Raw genomic sequence first — 20900 nt, 5'->3', positions numbered from 1 at the left:
TGGAGAAGGTGGTCAGCAGAGGAGAGAAGCGCTCACTGGAGCCGGAGGATGGAGAGTGGTGAGTGCGGGTGACTTTCATCTATGCTCCTCTGTCCTGCTTACTGCAGGCTCGGCCCTGTGCTTCCTGCTCTACTGTGTTCTTCTGCTCTGTCTCCTCACTCACAGCCCCAGTGATCTCCAGTAATCTGACACCTTCCCTTTTATAACAGCTTTTATGGCTGTCTGAGGAGGACAGTGACATATACAGCCCATTGTCTAGTGTATGGGGGGGCTGGAAGTTTCACCAGTGTGGGCATATCTGTAATACTGTCTGGTGTGATACTGCCTGCTGAGCCGTGTATCTAATCCTATCCTGTGTGATACTGTCTGCTGAGCCGTGTATCTAATCCTTTCCTGTGTGATCCTGACTGCTGAGCTGGGTATCTAATCCTATCCTGTGTGATACTGACTGCTGAGCCGTGTATCTAATCCTATCCTGTGTGATACTGTCTGCTGAGCCATGTGTCTAATCCTATCCTGTGTGATACTGACTGCTGAGCCGTGTATCTTATCCTTTCCTGTGTGATCCTGACTGCTGAGCCGTGTATCTAATCCTCTCCTGTGTGATACTGCCTGCTGAGCCGTGTATCTGATCCTTTCCTGTGTGATCCTGACTGCTGAGCCGTGTATCTAATCCTATCCTGTGTGATACTGACTGCTGAGCCATGTGTCTAATCCTCTCCTGTGTGATACTGACTGCTGAGCCGTGTATCTAATCCTCTCTTGTGTGATGCTGTCTGCTGAGCCGTGTATCTAATCCTATCCCGTGTGATACTGACTGCTGAGCCGTGTATCTAATCCTCCCGTGTCATACTGACTGCTGAGCCGTGTATCTAATACTCTCTTGTGTGATGCTGTCTGCTGATCCGTGTATCTAATCCTATCCCGTGTGATACTGCTCTCCTGAAATACTCTGTGCTGCTGTCACCCTGCTGGTTTTGTGTGAGATCTACATGGTGGTATGAACTATATGGTGGTATTATGTGAGAACACTATGGCAGTATTATCTGCTGAAAGGGGACCCATTCTAGGGTGGTTCTGGCTGAGCACCTGCACACAATGCAGGGGTAATAGGTGCAGTCAGGGGAGGGCTGGTGAGGTAGCTGAAGAGAGGGTTCTCATTTTTATCGTTACTGTATGGCTACATTTCCCCCATCCTGCTTCCCAGCGTCACCCCGGACTGCGCCTGTCGCCTCGCTTTCACACATCGCCAGGACAGGATCTGAGGAGGGGAATGGGGTCTTTGCCTGCAAAGTCTGGATCAGGCTGATTGATGGCCGTTCTGATCCAGACTTTACATGCAAAGACAGTCAGTAACTTTGCAGGCCCCATCAAAATGGCTGCTCACTGTGTTCCTAGATGTCATAGGTTTTTGTGCCAGATTTCAGTAGCTGCTCCCCCTAGTGTTAACAAGTGGAAATGCCAAATTTTTTAAAATTATTTTTCATATTTTGCAAAATTAAAAACAAATGATAATATTTTTTAAGAAAATGTAAACATTAATTCTTTACATTTTTTCAATTGCTGAAAAAAATTTTTTTGGATGGCACCTTCCCTTTAAGTAAACTACTGGTTGCTGTGGGTTTCCAAAATATTGATGTTTTCAAGGAGCTGTTTATATCAATTGAAATGGTAACCTCGAGAAAGGCAATCTTGTCTCCTTTTAAACTCAGCTTTTTGTTATTCAGGTACTGTTTGAAGAATTCAAAGGGGGTACGATTCCCTGACCAAGGACGAGGATGTCATCGTTGTACCACCTCAAAAAATTGGATATGGGGGCACCAGGTGACATCCCTGTCTTTGAAGACCACGGTATCTTCCCACCAGCCCAGGAGCAAGTTAGCGTAAGTGGGAGCACCAGGGCTCCGCATTGCTGCACCCCTTAGGCCTCTTTCACACTTCAATTTTTTAGCATCAGTTCAAATCCGCCAAAAAGTCAGAGATGCGGATCCGTTCTGAACTGATGGCACAGGATCTGTTTTTAGACGGATCCTGAAAATGAGGAGAGAGAGAGAGAGAGAAAAAATAAATTGAAATTTTGTCCAGCACCCAGAAAGAATTTCGGGTTAAATCAGTGTCTGGAGGATCCGCCAGAGGAAAAAAACGTTGCAAGCTCCGTTTTGAAATCTTTGAGGATGGTGACGGACAGCAACTTTTGGCGGATCCTCACAAAAAACGGATGCAACGGACAGCAATCCGCCATTAATGCAAGTCAATGGGGAAAAAAACGGATCCTCAAAAGAAAATTGAGGATCCGTTTTTTTCAAAACCTGGCGGATTGTGACTGATTGTAAAAAACGGAAGTGTGAAAGAGGCCTTAGCTGATGGTAGTACTTCCCATTAAATAAGAAAATGTTATGTCGCAGAGTAAATTGTAACAGTTCCAACATGAACTTATGTTGGATCAGATGTGTTCCCCTTGAATTTAAAAAGTATTCCACTGCTAACAGGCCCGCTATGTGATGAATGCTAGAATAATGGGCCTCCACATCTATTTAGTTTCAATAAGTTTTATTTAGCATTATAATATTGAAAATCTACAACTGTTTGGGTAGGTTCTCCCACGCAGGGGAGGTGTAAATTTCAACAATAATGAACAAATACAAATTTTTAACATAGGGGAGCAAGACAAAGATAGGGGGGGACAGTACAAAGGGAAGACAAACAGGTAATCCACAGTGTGTTTTACACCAGCTTATTATCAACTGTCGCACGCTATGTCTTTGGACATCTTCCTTAAGTCCTTCAGGTCCTGCCTCATCAGGGTGACAGGCGCAGGGCCAGATTTAGTTGCGGGTTCTGATCCAGATCAGTCCAAGGGTTCCAAATCTTAAAGGAGTCCCACATATCAGCTCTGGTGGCTTCAGTACGCTTGTATAGCATGATAGCATTCATCCTCTCTTTTACCAGAATAATAGAGAGTGAAGGAGACTTCCACTTTGCTGCTATGTGGATTTTGGCAGACCTAAATAGAAAATTTACCAGTCTGTGTAAATTATTAGTGAATCCTGGGTGTTTTGCCCCCAGGAGAAAGATAGAGGGGTCTAATGGGACTGACCCGCCAAACATTTGTTCAACGAAAAGCTTCAGTTCATGCCATAGGTTTGATACCGCTGGGCAAGTCCACCAAATATGTTTCATATCTCCTAGTAGATTTCATCCCCTGAACCATTTGGGTAAATGCTATGTAGTTTTGCCGGGACATGGTCTCCACGTCTATTTAAACCAGGATAGTTTCTGGCTCTACTGTGGTCCTTTCCACCTTTGTCAAAATATCAGTGGTATCTTTCAAATATGAGGGGAGAGCAGTTACTAGTGTTCTTAATATTTGGTCCAAATAGATGCTGCAGTTTTGACAAAGTGAATCTATGCCTGTAATGATAGGTCTACCTTTTAGCGGGAAAGGCCCCTTAAGGATTTTAGGGATAGCGTAAAAGGTTGCTGTTAGTGGATATTTGGGGAGTAAAAAATCATTAAACTAGATCAGACCTGCTATTTTTGCTTCATGTAAAATTTGAGATGGCCCTTTGGTATATTCCGGAGTAGGGTCTTTACGGAGTGTTTCATAGGTGGTAGTATCAGATAGGATGTATAGACACATGTCAGCATATTTGTCACAAACAGTACTGTGTTGCCTCCTTTGATGGTTTGAGAATTATGGAGGTAACTTTGTAATGCTCTCCTTTCCATAAATCACAGATTAGGGAGGGGGAGACACAGATCTGGAGTGATCATATTGATCTCTTCTGTTACAAGTTTTTAAGAAGATATCAATGCTGCTAATATCGTCTACTGTTTGCAATTTAGTGCTCCTTGGTTTAAGGTCTGTGAAGGGGACCTCTTGCCCCTTCATTATCAAGATCTGTGAGTAACAGGACATCCGGAAGTTTATCAGCTGTGATCCCCAGCTGTTGACATTTTGCCCTATTGTTGTGAGCAAGGATGTATGTTGGCACCCTCATTGCTTCTGATATCTGCCACCTAATGATATATGCTACTTGTGTAATGCAATAAGTAATGCCATGGCCCCAGTCTCCCACGACACTATGTAGGGTTGAGCAGGTTCGCAGGATGCAGTGACGAGACACTAGACGGATGGTGGATTGTGAAATAACTTTTATCAAACTGTAGCCGCTGGGGCTTGGCTGAACAAACCTAAAAATAAGAACAAACAAACAGTCCACGCAGGGACTCAACAATCTTAACAAAACTATTTAGTAACTTAGCCTTCCAGGGGCTGTCGGTTTCGTGAGCGTGGCCGCGTAGAGGTCGCTGAGGCGGCTGTCCTGACACCTCGCTACTCCTGGAAGGAATGGGGCTCAACAGGCCCTGAAGAGAGCGATGCCGATGGAGCGCAACAGGCCCTGAAGAAAGCGATGCCGGCGGGGCGCAACAGGCCCTGAAGAAAGCGATGCCGGCGGGGCGCAACAGGCCCTGAAGAAAGCGATGCCGGCGGGGCGCAACAGGCCCTGAAGAAAGCGATGCCGGCGGGGCGCAACAGGCCCTGAAGAAAGCGATGCCGGCGGGGCGCAACAGGCCCTGAAGAAAGCGATGCCGGCGGGGCGCAACAGGCCCTGAAGAAAGCGATGCCGGCGGGGCGCAACAGGCCCTGAAGAAAGCGATGATGGTGGCGCGTGGTGATGACACAGTTCCCCAGATGACCTGTAGCCGTCCTTTATCAAGGAGTCTCTCCCCAAAGCTGGGTCGCGGGTCTTTAATCTCGCCTATGACGAGGTGGCGTATCTTCAGGCCGTGACGGCAGGGTCGCCGTGGTGGGGTAAGGCTGGGGGGGGGGGGGGGGAGTGTCCAGCAGGGGCAGGCTGACCGCGGCACCTCCCACCCGGGACCCCCCCCGGGACCTTCTCGCCCATGCTCCTGCCCCCCCCCCAGGCGCCGCGCCCCACGCCCGACAGCCACGCACCAGCAGCTTCAAAAACTTGTCTGCTGCTATGACAAGGCATTTTTGCAGCTGCTCTTTTAACCTGACGCAATTGCCTGTTGGAAAGAGTCCTCAGTTTTTCCTTATCAGCACGCACACTTGTATGCTGGGAATCAGCTACATACTACTTGATTGTGCGATGATCACGATGAAGTGTCTTGGCAATGTTGATTGTAGTCATGCCTTGACCTAAATACTCCACAATTTGTTGCTTCTCAGCAGCCGACACATCCTTTTTCTTTCCCATTTTGGCAAAAAATGTAGGCTGCTTAATAATGTGGAACATCCTTCTTAAGTAATCTTGCCTTTATTTGGACACACCTGCAAAACTAATTTGTACAGGTATCTGCAATTGCTTTCAGTGATATAAAGAGCCCTGACACACATCACCATAAATGAGTTTAAATGACAAACAAAAAAATTCTAACCTTATCACTCCTAAACTCTTTTTGCATAATTTGGAACACAGTTTAGTTACCAACTTCTTTGTTTTCTGAGACTTAGCTTGTTGTTTGTTTTTTCCTCCTCGGTAACCCATTCATAACAGTCCACCATGGGGGTAGCAGACGCAAAGCCAGAACTTTCGGCACAGGACATGATGTTCGGGGGTCTAGATCCCAGAAAGCGCAGCGCCTTTCCATTAAATGACAAAGTCCAGAGCCTGATAGATAGGGAATGGAAAAGACCTGAAAAAAGGGGCTCCTTGCCACCTGCCTTCAAGCGGACGTACCCTTTTGATGACCCAGTTGTAAGCAGATGGGATAAGGCCCCTAAGCTGGACGCAGCAGTAGCCAAAGCCTCCAAAAAATCCTCCATACCTTTCGACGACATGGCCTCCTTAAAAGACCCGCTGGATAAAAAAGGCGGATTCTTTTCTAAAGGGAACATGGGAGATGTCAGCAGGCACTCTAAGACCAGCGATAGCTGCCACATGTACAGCCAGATCCATGATGGTCTGGCTGGATCAACTGGATTCCCAGCTGAAGGACGGAGCCTCAAGAGCATCCATTTGAAAAACTCTACCGATCATCCAAAGTGCTGCTGCTTTTTTGGCTGATGCTTCGGCAGACTCTGCGAGGATGGCGGCTAGGACCGCGGGTTTATCCAACGCAGCTCGAAGGGCTCTCTGGTTAAAATGCTGGCCAGGTGATATCCAGGCCAGGTCACTACTCTGCTCCATTCCGTGTCTGGGGGAATATCTGTTTGGCCCCATCCTGGATGAACTTTTAGAGAAAGCCGGGGATGATAAAAAGAAGTTCCCCAGTCTGCCGAACCCTTCTTATAGAAATCCCTTTACCAGGAAAGGATATTTCCGTAGAAGGCCGTCCAGGGATCAGGGCAGATGGGATGACAAAAGAAGGAAAGGTACAGGATTCATGTTCGGAGGGGGGGGGGCACCAGGAAGGTCCAGCACGTGACACTAAAAAGCCGCCCCAATGACTAGTTGCTCCAGTAGGGGGGAGACTAGCTGCGTTCTACCCAGCCTGGTCCATGATTACTAGTAGTAACTGGATACTGGGGGTGATAGCTGCGGGTCTACGACTAGAATTCGCCCGGGTTCCCCAAGATCGATTTAAGGTCACCCCACTCAGGTCTTCTACATCAGAACAAGCTGCCCTGGAGGCCGAGGTGCATGATCTTTGCGGCAAGAAGGTCCTAACTATGGTTCCAGAGAGAGAAAGGGGGAAAGGTTTCTACTCCCCTCTGTTCCTGGTCCGCAAGCCAGACAGCTCCTTTAGGACTATAATAAATCTTAAGTCCCTCAACGAATTCCTGGTCAAATGCCCGTTTAAGATGGAGACAATTAATTCAACAATAAAATTGCTGTTTCAAAATTACTTTATGGTGGTGTTAGATTTAAAAGATGCCTACTACCATATACCCATTCATGCAGCTCATCAGCGTTTCCTCAGAGTGGCATTTCAGTTAGATGGGAAAGTTCAACATTTCCAATATGCGGCCCTCCCTTTTGGGGTGGCAGTCGCTCCCCGTGTGTTTACTAAAGTGGTAGCGGAAGTTATGGCCCATCTACGTTAATCAGACATTCTAGTAGTCCCCTACTTAGATGACTTCCTGATTGTAGGGAAAACGGCAAAACATTGTTTGGAACAGCTACAAAGGGCAATGTCTGCCCTAGAGCGGTTAGGATGGCTGCTTAACATCAAAAAATCTTGGTTACAGCCAATGAGAGTCCAACAATTCTTGGGCCTGATCCTGGATTCTGAGAAACAGGAATGCCGTCTGCCTCCGGAGAAGCTTGTTCGCCTACATTATCAGGTTCTGAACGCTTCCAATAACCCTACCATGTCCCTCCGGAAAGCCATGTCCCTTCTGGGTTCTCTTTCGTCCTGTATCCCGGCGGTCCAGTGGGCCCAGTTTCATGCAAGAACTCTACAGGGCGAGGTTTTAGTGCATCAAAGAATCCATGGGGGTTACTTAGAGGGCCAGCTAACCTTGTCCCGAAACACAAGGGAGTCCCTAGAGTGGTGGCTAGACAAGGATAATTTATCCAGAGGGGTTCCCTGGGAGTATGACATATCCCGCATAGTCACCACGGATGCTAGCCCTTCCGGTTGGGGGGCTCATATGGGTGAGATCCTGGTCCAGGGCCTATGGGAGCATCATCAGATAGAAATGTCATCTAACCTGAAAGAGTTGACAGCAGTAGAGCAGGCAGCTAAGAAGCTACTTGTGCATCTACAGGGCCATCATGTGCGAGTGTTCTCCAACAATCAGGTCACCGTGGCTTATATCAACCACCAAGGCGGGACTCGTTCCAAACCCCTGATGAATGTGGCAGAACGGTTGTTCCGGCTAGCAGAGCAACATTTTCTATCTTTAACAGCTCTACATATAAAAGGGAAAGAAAACATCACGGCAGACTTCTTAAGCCGCAATCTGCTAAAGCAAGGAGAATGGTCCCTAAAAAACTCCATCTTCGACCTGATTGTACAAAAGTGGGAACAACCAGAGGTAGATCTCTTCGCCACCATGGAATACAGAAAATTAAGACAATTCTGCTCCCTAAATCCCAGAGAGAACCCCCTGGCGGTAGATGCCTTTCTGATAAAGTGGGACTTCAGGCTAGCCTACGCCTTCCCTCCCCTATCGCTACTACCCCTGGTGTTGAGGAAAATCAGGAGAGACAGAGCAAGGGTTATAGTTATCGCTCCATTTTGGTCCAGGAGGGCATGGTTCTCATGCCTCAGGACCATGTGTCCGATCCTTGGTTTCTTCCGGACATCCCTCATCTCTTATCCCAGGGCCCAGTCTTCCATCCTCAGGTGGCTGGCCTACATCTGATGGCGTGGAGTTTGAACGGACACTGCTAAAAGATAAAGGCTTCTCCCCAGACCTGATTAGCACCCTACTTAAAAGTAGGAAAACCATTACTACCAAAATTTGTCAGAATTTGGAAGAAATTCCTTCAGAACTCTGGAATAATCGCTGGGGGTTCAGCGCCTATAAATCAAATCCTAGAGTTTCGACAGAAAGGTCTGGACATGGGTCTTTCCACTAGTACCCTTAAAGTACAAGTATCAGCCTTGGGGGCCCTCTTTAGCTGCAACATTGCGGGTAATTACTGGGTCAGTAGATTCATTAAGGCAGCAGGTAGATCCAGGCCAATAGTGAAGGAAAGGTTCATGCCGTGGGACTTGAACCTAGTCCTCACGGCTATGACAGAAGCTCCATTTGAACCCATCTCATCAGCTTCCATAAAAAACCTGTCCCTCAAAGTAGCCTTCCTGGTAGCTCTAACCTCAGCTCGTAGAGTAAGCGACATCCAGGCATTATCTAGGCGTCCTCCTTATATACAGTTCAAGGACGATAGGGTAATACTCAGACCTGATCCAGCGTACTTACCTAAGGTAGTTTCTAGCTTACACAGGAAATAGTCCTTCCATCCTTCCTCCCTAGTCCAACTAATGAGAAGGAGGAGAAACTACATACCCTAGATGTTAAGAGATGTCTCATAGAATATCTCGCAGTTACCGATCCCAGGAAGAAAGATAATGCCCTGTTTGTCTCCCATGAAGGCCCTAGGAAAGGGCTTAGAGTGTCAAAAAATACACTAGCCAGGTGGATTAGAGAAGCGATTTCAATAGCATACACCTCAAAAGGCAGACCGGCACCTGGGAAGCTGGGGACGCATTCCACCAGAGCCATGGCGACCTCGTGGGCCAAGAGATCAGAAGTCTCCATTGACCAGATATGTAAGGCAGCTACTTGGTCCTCTCCGAGCACCTTTTATAGTCATTATAGGCTAGACTTGGGTGCTTCCACAGACCTCTCTTTGGGAATAAGGGTGCTGCAGGCTGTAGTCCCTCCCTAAAGTAGTTATTACTCTCTGTAATTCTCTCAGGTGGTGCTGTCATGGACGACCGAATAAAGTCTTAGTTACTCACCGGTTAACGGTATTTTTATGAGTCCATGACAGCACCCGTATATTCCCTCCCTTTAGTTTAATTTGGGTGTGCACGTCTTCCTCTTGTATATACCCACTAGTGATAAATAATTAAGTAGTGATAGTATTGTACATAAATCATGCCATTAACCTTGGAGGTCCTCTTGTGCTCTGTAATCCAACTGATGTGTGGGAGAGGTGCCGCCCTTTTTTATCTGTAGTTTTCCTGTTTCTGAAGGGCGGATCCCCTCTCTCAGGTGGTGCTGTTATGGACTCCGAAAAATACCGTTAACCGGTGAGTAACTAAGACTATCATCTGCATACAAATTGGCTTTCTCACTTAGTGAGGTTTCATCAGAACAGAGTAATGCAGGGTCATGCCGTAGACAATTTGCCATGGGTTCTATCGCTAAAGCCAATAACAGTGATGATAAAGGGCAGCCCTGTCTAGTGCTACTTTGTTACTGAATGGGTTCTGAGGTCCACTTATTCATCATTAACTAGGAGTTTGGCTCAATGTACAGTAGAGAAGACCTACCCATGACATAAAGGTATTTCCGAACCCAAATCTGAATGTATATGGAACAAGAAGTGCCACTCAATCGAGTCAAATGCTTTGGAAACATCACAGTACAATACCTGTTTTTGAGTTGCTTGAGGATTTGTAAAAAGTCTACGTGTATTAAGGTTCATTGGGCAACCAGGTCTAAAGCCCGTTTGGTGAGAGTGTATTAATGAATAAGCCACTGAGGTTACCTGCCAGGCAAATATTTTGCCCAAAATTTTAATATCCGATTGCAGTAGGGAAGTTGGCCACTAATAATCACACAGTATAGGGCTCTTACCAGTCTGGCATTGCACATACTTGACCACGGCTCTAATGATTTCCTCTGGGGCTTCTCTCAACACTTTCTGCAGTTCCGTAAAGAATAAATGGCACGGTGGTCAAGCATTCAACCTGCTGCTACATTTTGTAACAGGGATAAAAGTGCCTTCTCTGGGATAATAATTCATCATTCTGCTGATTAGCACAGGTCCCAATGGTTGGACTTTCACTGATCAGCAAGCTTTCACCCATTCTTTTGATAGGTGGTAAATTGTTTTAACTGGACAACCTTTGTAATACAGGTTATGTTTTTGGCAGATGCCTGTTCCGGGAGATTACAAGGACATCAGTTATCTTCAGAATTCAAAGCAGAAGATGGCAGCATAACACAACATACATATGAAGAGCAAAGCAAAGATCCATCGTCTGAGCAGTATAAACAGGTCCTATCAAAGGCTGTTAGGAAAATTAAAAGTCACAAAAGGGTTGATGAAGTTTTGACTCAGAAATCAGATCTTGTTATACATCAGAGAACTGCAAAGGAGAGAAGCCATATCCATGCCCAGAAATGTGTAAAAAAAAAAAAAATATTTCTATTACAAACCAGAATTACAAATGGGAGAAAAATGCATGTTCTTGTTCAGAATGTGGATTACCGTATTTTTCGGACTATAAGATGCACCAAACCATAAGACGCACCCCTATTTTCAGAAGGAAAATAGGGAAAAAAATAATAATGTGTCAAATGGGGGTCCGTCTTACAGTCCGAATTCAGCTTACCTGGGAAGGGATCCGGCACAGGTGGAAAAGTAGTCACAGGGGTCATTCAGTGGTCCAGGCTCGTGCGGTGGCGGCGGCTCTGTGCTGGGGCAGCTGCGCTGGGGCTGGGGCGGGTGGGCAGCTGTGCTGGGGCAGCTGTGCTGGGGTAGGGGCAGCTGTGCTGGGGCAGCTGTGTTGGGGCTGGGGCAGGGACAGCTGTGCTGGGGCAGGTGGGCTCTGGGGTGGTGGAAGCGGGCGACGCTCTGCGGTGGTGGCAGCGGGCTGTGCTCCGGTGCAGGGGCGGCGGCTCCGCCGGCGTTTCTTCGCAGCCCGGAGGCCCCCCCGCGCACCCCTTGCTGGACGCCGCCATGTTGCGGTGGCCTCCGGGAGCATGGACGCCGGCAAGCTGGCCGCCGGTCCGGGGACGGCGCATGCGCAGCTTCAGATCTCGTGCCGAGAGCTCGGGGGATGAGATCTCGTTGCCGAGATTTGAATCTCGTCTCCCGAGATCTCGGCACGAGATCTGAAGCTGCGCATGCGCCGTCCCCGGACCGGCGGCCATCTTGCCGGCGTCCATGCTCCCGGAGGCCACCGCAACATGGCGGCGCCCAGCAAAGGGTGTGCGGGGGGCCTCCGGGCTGCGAAGAAACGCCGGCGGAGCCGCCGCCCCTGCACCGGAGCACAGCCCGCTGCCACCACCGCGCCGCCCGCTGCCACCACCGCAGCGCAGAGCCTCGCCCGCTGCCACCACCGCACCAGGTACCGTGCATTGCGACCATAAGACGCACCCCCCATTTTCCCCCAAAAATTTTGGGGGAAAAAAGTGCATCTTATGGTCCGAAAAATATGGTATATTTTAGATGCAAACACACACGCTTTACACATCGGGGAATTCACAAAGGTTAAAACCTTTGCTTCATGTTTAGAATCTGGGAAATATTTTATAATTAAATCCTCTCTTGTTATGCATCAGAGAAATTACTAAGTAAAAAGCCTATTTATTAGAATGTAGAAATTATTTTCACCAGAAATCAAAACGTGACTTCTCTGATGTATAACACGAAGGTGGGAATCCATATTCAAACGTTAAAGATAAAGGAGAAACTACTTTCTTGGTCACAATGTGGAAATAGTTTTAAAATTAAATCGCATCTTGTTAGACATCAGAGAAGTCACACAGGGGAGAAGCTATTCTTAAGTTCAGAACATTGGAAACATTTCTGTTTTAAAGGGAACCTGTCACATGGAGAAAAAAAACGCTGTTAATAGTGTACTGGCACTTAAGCTCATTTTCTCCAGGCATTGGGCTTTGGTTTCAGTCATAATAGTGGTGATGGCATGGTTTCAGTCACTGCTCTGTGTAGATAACAATGACTGTAACTGCGCCCTCTATCGCTGTCTGTACACAGAGCTGAGACTGATCCTTCGCTGGCGCCACCCCCGGGACTGAAACCCGAATGCTGCTGGCAAATATTTAAGGCAAATCTTGTTGCACATCAAAGAATTTACACAGGGGTCGAGTTACTTTTAATTTCAGAATAAAAGAAATATAACATTAAAGGGAATCTGTCACCTCATTTTTCCGATATGAGATGCAACCACCGCCATCAGGAGCATATCTAAATCATTCTGTAATACTGTAGATAAGCCCCCGATGTTACCTGAAAGAGAAGGAAAAAGAGTTAGATTATACTCACCCCGGGGTTCGGTCCGCGCCTCCCATCTTCTAGCGATGATGTCCTCCTTCTTATGCCGCGGCTCCTGCGCAGGCGTACTGTATCTTGCCCTGTTGAGGGCAGAGCAGAGTGCTGCAGTGTGCAGGCGCCGGGAAAGGTCAGAGAGGTCCGGCGCCTGCGTACTGCAGTACTTTACTCTGCCCTCAACAGGGCAGAGTAAGTACGTCTGCGCAGAAGCCGTGGCAGAGGTAAGGAGGAGGACGTCATCGCTAGAAGATGGGAGGCGCCGGACCGAACCCCGGGGTGAGTATAATCTAACTCATTTTTCTTATCTTTCAGGTTACATCGGGGCTTATCTACAGCATTATAGAATGCTGTAGATAAGCCCCTGATGGCAGTGACCGCATCTCATAGGGCAAAAATGAGGTGCCAGATTCCCTTTAAGTCAGAAAAAAATTCACTCAGAGGAGAAGCCATTTTCATGCTGAAGCTGTGGGAAAATAAGTATTTGCTACACTGCTGATTTTTGAAATTTTTCCCACCTACAATTACAAAGAATGAAGAGGTCTATAATTTTCATCGTAGGTACACTTCAACTGTGAGAGACAGAATCTGAAAATAAAAACCTAAAAAAATCACATATGATTTTTACATAATACATTAGCATTTTATTGAATGAAATAAGTATTTGACCCAATAGAAAAACAGAACTGAATATTTGGTACAGAAACCTTTGATTGCAATTACACAGGTCAGACGTTTTCTGCAGTTCTTGACCAAGTTTGTGCACACTGCAGCAGGGATTTTGGCCCACTCTTCCATACAGATGTTCTCCAGATCTTTCAGGTTTCAAGGCTGTTGCTGAGCAACTTTTAATTTCAGCTCCCTCCAAAGATTTTCTATTTTGTTCCGTTCTAGACACTGGCTAGACCACTTCAGGACCTTTTGAAGTGCTTCTTACAAAGCCACTCCTTAGTTTCCCTGGCTGTGTGTTTCGGGTCACTGACATGCTGGAAGACTCAGCCACAACCCATCTTCAATGTCCTTACTTGGGGAAGGTGGTTGTTAGTCAAAATCTCACAATGTATGACCCAATCAATCTTCCCTTCAATACGGTGCAGTAATTCTGTCCCCTTTGCAGAAAAGCCCCCACAAAATATGATGTTTCCCCCACCATGCTTCACAGTTGGGATGGTGTTCTTGGGGTTGTACTCATCCTTCCTCAAAACATGGCAAGTGGAGTTCTTACCAAATAGTTCTATTTTGGTCTCATCTGACCACATGACCTTCTTCCATGCCTCCTCTGGATCATTCAGATGGTTATGGCGAACTTCAAATGGGCCTGGATATGTGCTGGTGTGAGCTGGGGTCTTTGTTTGCGTTGCAGGGTTTTTAACCATGACTGCATAGTGTTACTATATTTGAGACTGGTCCCAGCCCTCTTCAGGTCATTGACCAGGTCCTCCCGTGTAGTTCTGAGCTGATTCCTGACCTTTCTCAGAATTCTTATTCCACCTCGAGGCGAGATCTTGCATGGAGCCTCAGACCAAGGAAGATTGACAGTCATCTTGTGTTTTTTCCATTTTCTAATAATTGTGCCAACAATTGTTGCCTTCTGACTATGTTGCTTGCCTATTGTCCTGTAGCCTATCATAGCCTTGTGCAGGTCTACAGTTTTGTCCTTAGAGAGCTTTTAGGTCTTGGCCATGGTGGAGGTGTTGGAGTGTAATTGAGTGTGTGGACAGGTGTCTTTTATACAGATAATGAGTGTAGAGTAGAAGGGCTTCTTAAAGAAAAACAAATAGGTGTGAGAGCCAGAATTCTTGCTGGTTGGTAGGTGATCAAATACCGTATTTTTTGGTTTATAAGACGCCCTTTTTTTTCCCCCTAATTTTTGAGAAATGGGGGTGCATCTTATAATCCGAATTGTAGCTGTGGTGGAGCTTATGGCTGTGGTGGAGCAGTATCCCAGGGTCGCTGCTGCAGTGAAGTTTCAGGTGCAGGCAGGAGTCATTCGAGGGCTGCGGGCCCCAGGCTGGTACGGAAAGGTGTTCGGCAGTGCGAGGGCTCCGCCGGCCTTTTGTGAAGGCCCAGAGCCCCGCACTTTTCATACTCCTCCTATGCATGATCTACACTGAGATCTCGACTACTGAGATCCCAGTTGCCCATGCGCCTCCTTTGGCATCCATTTTACCGGCGGAGCCCCCAAACCACTGAACACCACGTCGTATCAGCCTGGTGCCTGCAGCCATGGGCCTAACTCCTGCCGCCGAACACCCTGTCTACCTGCCTGTAGTAGCGACACTACCACCTGGGACCCTGCTCCACCAACGCTGCCCACCAGGTAAACTTCCGCAAAAGTGAATTATAACACTCACCATTTTATTTACAAAAAAAAAACCATGTAATTTTTCTGTTTTTTTTTTTTTCTTCTTTTTCTTTTTCTTTTTTTTTTTTTTTTTTTAGATCTGTCAGAAAACAGGTCGTCAAGCATTTAAAAAAAAAAAAAAAAGTGAAAATTCAGCAGCTTATTCCATTTTCACTGCCTGTCTGTATACAACAGCAATGCAAGCATCTGCCCCTAAAATGTACATTTTGACTGTTCACTGTTCATACAATTTAGGTAGCCTAGAAAGTCTGATACTGCAGTAGGTCCTTAAATATACTGTTACCTCTGGTTGCCTTCTGTTTTTCCCCTAGCCAGATAGATTGAAGTCACTTGGACATTAAAAAGGCTGTATTTGAATTACAGATCTCAACACGTGTTCAATTGACTCCTAGGGGAACTCACAATGTTCTACAAATTTCAGGCTTTTTAATCATACGATGTGTGTGAATTTATTCACTTGAAATCAAAATTTTGGGTTTAGTTCACAGAATCCAGCAAATTTGAATTTCAACCTATTGGCTCATATCTAAGAATTTTTTTTATAACCAAACATTGTAATACTCCTAACTACTGGTAGTAAACATCTACATACTTCTTATCTTTCCTTTTATTATCTCAAGTAATTTTTCATGATGTTACATTGAATCATATTTTCCCTATTCAGGTCCCTACAATATTAGATCCTATCAGTAAAGATGTTCTACAAAAGAGAAGTTTCCTGATTGATCCGTCAAGGATGGATAGGGAAAAGTACAAGATGGCAGAGTGGATATTACACCTCACCCTAGAGATCCTCTTCCGGCTTACTGGAGAGGTGAGAGATTCTGATGATGTCACATTACATCATTCTTATCTATGGGAATAACAGATGGACAGAACTGGAGAGGTGAGGACTCTGGAAATGTCTGTAGTGAGATTTATTAATGTGTCTCTCCATAACCAGGATTACACAGTAGTGAAGACGAATAAGCGCTGTCAGAACCCTGTGTCTGAGGGATGGGGAAGACCTCGGAGCCCATTCAGGGGGCTTCCACCTCACCCATTGATACATGAGGACATCAATGACCAAAAGATCCTAGAACTCACCTACAAGTTGATTGAGCTGCTGACTGAAGAGGTGACACTGCTGGGAATGCTGGGACATTATACAGTAATGCTATGAAGGGATCGGGGGATAACGGTATCTTTGTATGTGTCAGGTTCCTATAAGATGTCAGGATGTCTCCGTCTGTTTTTCCATGGAGGAGTGGGAGTATTTAGAAGGACACAAAGATCTGTACAAGACTATCATGAGATCGTTTCCCCATCCCCTCACATCACCAGGTAATAGACAGGACTAAATACACACGGCCTATAATTATCTGTATGTAAAGAATGAATTCAGTCCCTGTATGTGTTTCCTCCAGTTCTATCCAGTAAGAGGACAACACCAGAGAGATGTCCCCGTCCTCTTCTACAGGACTGTAAACAAGAAGATCCCAATGTTCCTCAGGATCATCAGGTAGATGGAGAGAAGGTGTCCTGAGATCTCCCCTATGATGTGTAGATGGCTGTGAAGGTCTTGTGCTCAGTCTTGTTTTATCCACCAGTATTATATGTTTTATACTTGTGTAATGAGAACGGTGGAGATGGCAGGATTAGAGCTGATCATAGATGTGACTTCCCCATCTGTCTGTGACTTTGTTACAGGATAAAGATTTGAACAATATCAATACTACAGAGACATATTTAATAAGTGAGGTGCAGTGTAAAGAGGAGATTCCTACAGATGAATACTCAGGTGAGTAGTAACCACTAAATGTAGAGAAGTCACAGATTCTACTTCCACATAGAAGCTATTTTCTCTCAGCTGGATTTCAAATATGGTACTATCATGTAGCTGGGTGACAGTTACAGGAAGGGGTAGGAGAAAACGTTTAAGGGAGCTCAGTCCTGATCTGGTACAACCTAGTAAATTTGCCTGTATGCCTGCTATTAGAAATGCAGGCACAGGAATGGGATTACAACAGCATGACGTTGCTTTTAGCAATCAGGAAAACAGCTGCTGTAGGAAGCAGGGTAATGTGAGAGCAGCAAAGGCCAGAAAGATGTTGGTGGTAGGGGACTCTAATTAGGTGGACAGACAGGGTCATCTGACGCCAAGACTGTGAATGTCGAACAGTGTGTTTTCTGCCAGGTGCTCAGGTTCGGATAGTCAGATTGCTAGGTGGGGCTGGGGAAAACCCAGCGGTCATGGTATAAATTGATACCAATGACAAACTTAGTGGCATATGGAACGTCCTTAATGATTACAGGGAGCTAGGAGAGAAGTTTTCAGAAATACTGCTGGTGCCACGAGCGTCACTAGAAAGACATCGGGAGCTTAGGGAGATAAATAAGTGGCTTAGAAATTGGTGCAGGAAGGAAGAGTTTAGGTTCATGGAGAACTGGGCCGACTTCTGTCGGCTACAGGCTCTATGGTAGGGACGGGCTGCGCCTCAATCGGGAGGGTGCAGCTGTGCTTGGTGAAAGAATGGTCACACATGGAGGATAGTGTAGATAGAGTGAGACAGTTGGGGTCTATTCTCTATTCCTAATGAAAAATAAAAAATACCTGATGGCACCTTCAGGACCATAGTCAACCTGAAAGGGTTGAACAAGTTTGTGGTCTACAGGCCCTTCGAGATGGAGTCCATAAAATCGGCCATGAAGATGTTGTTTCCAGAATGTTTACTGAGTTTCCTGGACCTGAAGGACACTTGTTACCACATCCCAATCCATGTGAAAGATCACCAATTCTTGAGACTAGCCTTGTATGCAGACCAACAAGTCAGGCATTTTCAGTACAGGGCTCTACCTTTTGGCCTATCTATAGCCCCAAGGATGTTTTTACAAAGATCATTCTGAAAGTCACAGAAGGGAACGGCATACCCTAATAATCCCATACCTGGATGATTTTCTAGTGGTCGGCAGATCTTCTAGAGCACTGCAATTACCAACTAAGAAAAATCTGAACCAGCCTGACCAATCTAGGATGGATGCTAAATCTGGAAAAGTCAGAACTGTAACGACAGAGGGTTCAGTCTTTTTACGGCTTATCTTACTTGTCTTCTACTAGAAGGAAAGAAGAACAAAGTCATGGGCTTAGTCTCAGTGGCAGTCACAAAACCAGTTATAACTCTAAGAAAGGCAATATCACTACTAGGAACAATGACTTCCTGTATTTCAGCAGCCCAGTGGGCCCAGATACACTCTAGATATTTACAGCAGGACATTCTAAAAGAGGAAAGAAGACTCAAGGGCTGTTTTGAGGAGAAGATAACACTTTCCCCAGTGACTATCAATTCCATGAAATGGTGGGTGGAATCAGAGAATCTGTCACAGGGAGTCCCTTGGTCCTATCAGATTAGGGATGTAATCATGACAGATGCTAATTCAGAAGGATGGGGAGCATATCTGAGATTGCATAGTCCAGGGAGTGTGGTTGAAAACCGAGAGACTATTCCTCAAATATGAAAGAGTTGGTGGCAGTAAAAAAAATGCAGTGATGAAGCTCTTTCCCCTCCTGCATGGGCATCATGTTCACACCATGTCAGACAACTTGACAACAGTTGCCTACATCAACCACCAAAGGGGGCACGAGATCCCTCCCTCTTATGTTGGTGACGAAAGAGATCCTTCGGTTCACAGAAAAACATAAATTGATACTGGCAGTACTGCAAATCAAAAAGGGAAGTAAATTGAAATAGCAGACTTCCTGAGTCTAAAATAAGGGGAATGGGAACTGAATCCAGTGGTATACCATCAGATTGTGGAGCGCTGGGGACAGCCAGATATCGACCTGTTTGCAAACAAGCAAAAGAGGAAACTTCTGCTTACTGAATCCAAGAAAGGAACCTTATGCAGTGTATGCACTGCAAATTTCCTGAGACTTCCACCTGGCCTACTCTTCACTCCCCCCATTGGTGTAGGTTCTGTCACGGGGTTACCGCGACAGAGAGGAGCCAGAAGACCGCAGGGTCTGATTGCTCTTACTCCTGCGCTGAAAAGAAGCACTTCACCTTCTTTTAAAATGGTGTTTCTTTTGGCAGTACAGGGGTTAATCAGCCATGTTGAGAGCTCTAGGAGCTAGGGCTTTCAGCTGAGCACGGTTAGCCACGCCTATTCCCTATATAATCTGAGTCCCGACTGACACAGCGTCAGCTTTTGCAGCATGGCTGGGAGGGATAGTATTTGGTGGTTATATAGGAAGGATTTTGGTGGGTTTCTGTGACAGTTGCTTGGTTTAGTAATTGTGATGATTCCTTTTTCTTCTCCTATTTTGGTTGTACCCCATAATCCACTCCCCGGTGCATTTCTCCGTTATATCTGAGTGAATATTTGTATGCCTGTTATTTTCCTTTTTCCCTGTTCATGTTACCTTGTTTGTCTGTATGTTGTACTACGGTGCACAACTACTCCCCTCTTCCCTGGTCAGGGGAAGGGTACAGATGGAGGGCAGATTCAGGAGATAACGCAAGGTATGTGGCCCCAGCGTTTTCACCTTCAGAAGCAGGGCTGTGGAGTCGGTAAGCCACAGTTGCGACTCCGACTCCTGGATTTTATCAGGCTCCGACTCCGACTCCTTCATAAATGGCCAATTCATAACAACAAATTTACTGTTGTAAAATATTAAACATCGTGCTTATTCAGTTTCTCACCATCATATAAGTAATCAGAGCACTTAGAGCAAAAACTACCTTTATTAGAATACAATTAGAATATAGCAAATAACTTTTATAAACTTTTCTAAACTGTAAGTAAATATGCAATAAACACTTTTATGCAGTTAATAAGAAGAAATCTATAAATTTGTCCTCAGAAAAAGTATTGCCTCGGTCAGATCCTCCTTCATGGATGCCCTCAAATCTGATCTAATTATTTTGAGAGCAGAGAACAACCTCTCTACACTAACTTGTGTTGGTGGCAAAGCAGTAACCACTCGGGCAACATCTCTGACAATGTCAGGATACAGAGGAATCGCTTGTTGCACTGTTATTTTTGATGAACGGTCAAATTTCTCAATTTTTTAGTGCACATGAAAAATTCTGCTGAAATGTACTGGCTGTGTTCCTTCATGGGGATGACTCTTCTATGCGGGAACGCTTTGCACGGTCCTTGTGATCCAAATATTTTTCGAAATTAAATTCTTCATCAGTTGATGATGAGGGTGAAGATGTGGCAGGACGACCAAATTCTTCTTGTTCCTCCTGACTGTTCTGCAACCCTTTCATCCTTACTGCTATTTCAAACAGAGCTTCTTTTCCTTTACTTAGCTGTTGATCATCTAGAAGAATCCGATGCATTGGGTCTACATAAACAGCTGCCAAAAGAATGTTATTTTGTAATAGTAGCTCCTCTCTCCGTTTCATTGATGTAGCAATGCCACTTGCAATTAACCCTCCTGTTTGGGACAGGCGAAACATCAGGTTCTTCCACTCCTTTAAGAAAATACCTGGAGTTAAGTCCTCTGCTTGTAATTTTTTAGTCACTGTAAATGGGTGCTCTAGCAATTTTTCCAGCTCAGTCACCTGATTCCACTGACTTTCATTTAGCGTCAGTTGAGGGTTAGCCATGTCTACAAGAAAGGTTTTCAGTTCAACCAAGCGCTGAATCATTAAGTAAGTACTGCCCCATCGTGTGGCTTGATCAAAAATTGCCCCTTTTCCAGCACGTCTCTTCAAAATTGAGTCAACTTTAGGGGTTCTGGCAACAGTAGCCAATTTTCTCACCTTGCCAATCAGTGCAGCAGCATGTCCTTCTTGCAGACTGTCTCTTATAGCCAGCTGTAGCGTATGCACAACACAGCGCATGTGATGAATGAAAGAACATATTGACACAGTTTCAAC

At 45.7% G+C, this 20900-nt stretch overlaps 1 protein-coding gene across 1 annotated transcript in view; it reads left to right on the top strand.

The window, feature by feature from the left end:
• The window catches only part of LOC141051007 (uncharacterized), an 850460-nt gene that overhangs the window by 526100 nt on the left and 303460 nt on the right, over window positions 1-20900 (top strand). Inside the window, 2 exon segments of the mRNA XM_073547783.1 lie at window positions 10528-10652; window positions 15698-15847. Of these exon segments, the coding sequence (XP_073403884.1) occupies window positions 10528-10652; window positions 15698-15847 (275 nt within the window).

This window comes from Dendrobates tinctorius, unplaced genomic scaffold (genome assembly GCF_039654945.1).
Source record: "Dendrobates tinctorius isolate UK_male_01 unplaced genomic scaffold, ASM3965494v1 ptg000155l, whole genome shotgun sequence".
NCBI lineage: Eukaryota > Metazoa > Chordata > Amphibia > Anura > Dendrobatidae > Dendrobates > Dendrobates tinctorius.
The sequence above is the reverse complement of the archived record's forward strand: the minus strand, read 5'-3'. Positions and strand labels throughout refer to the sequence as shown.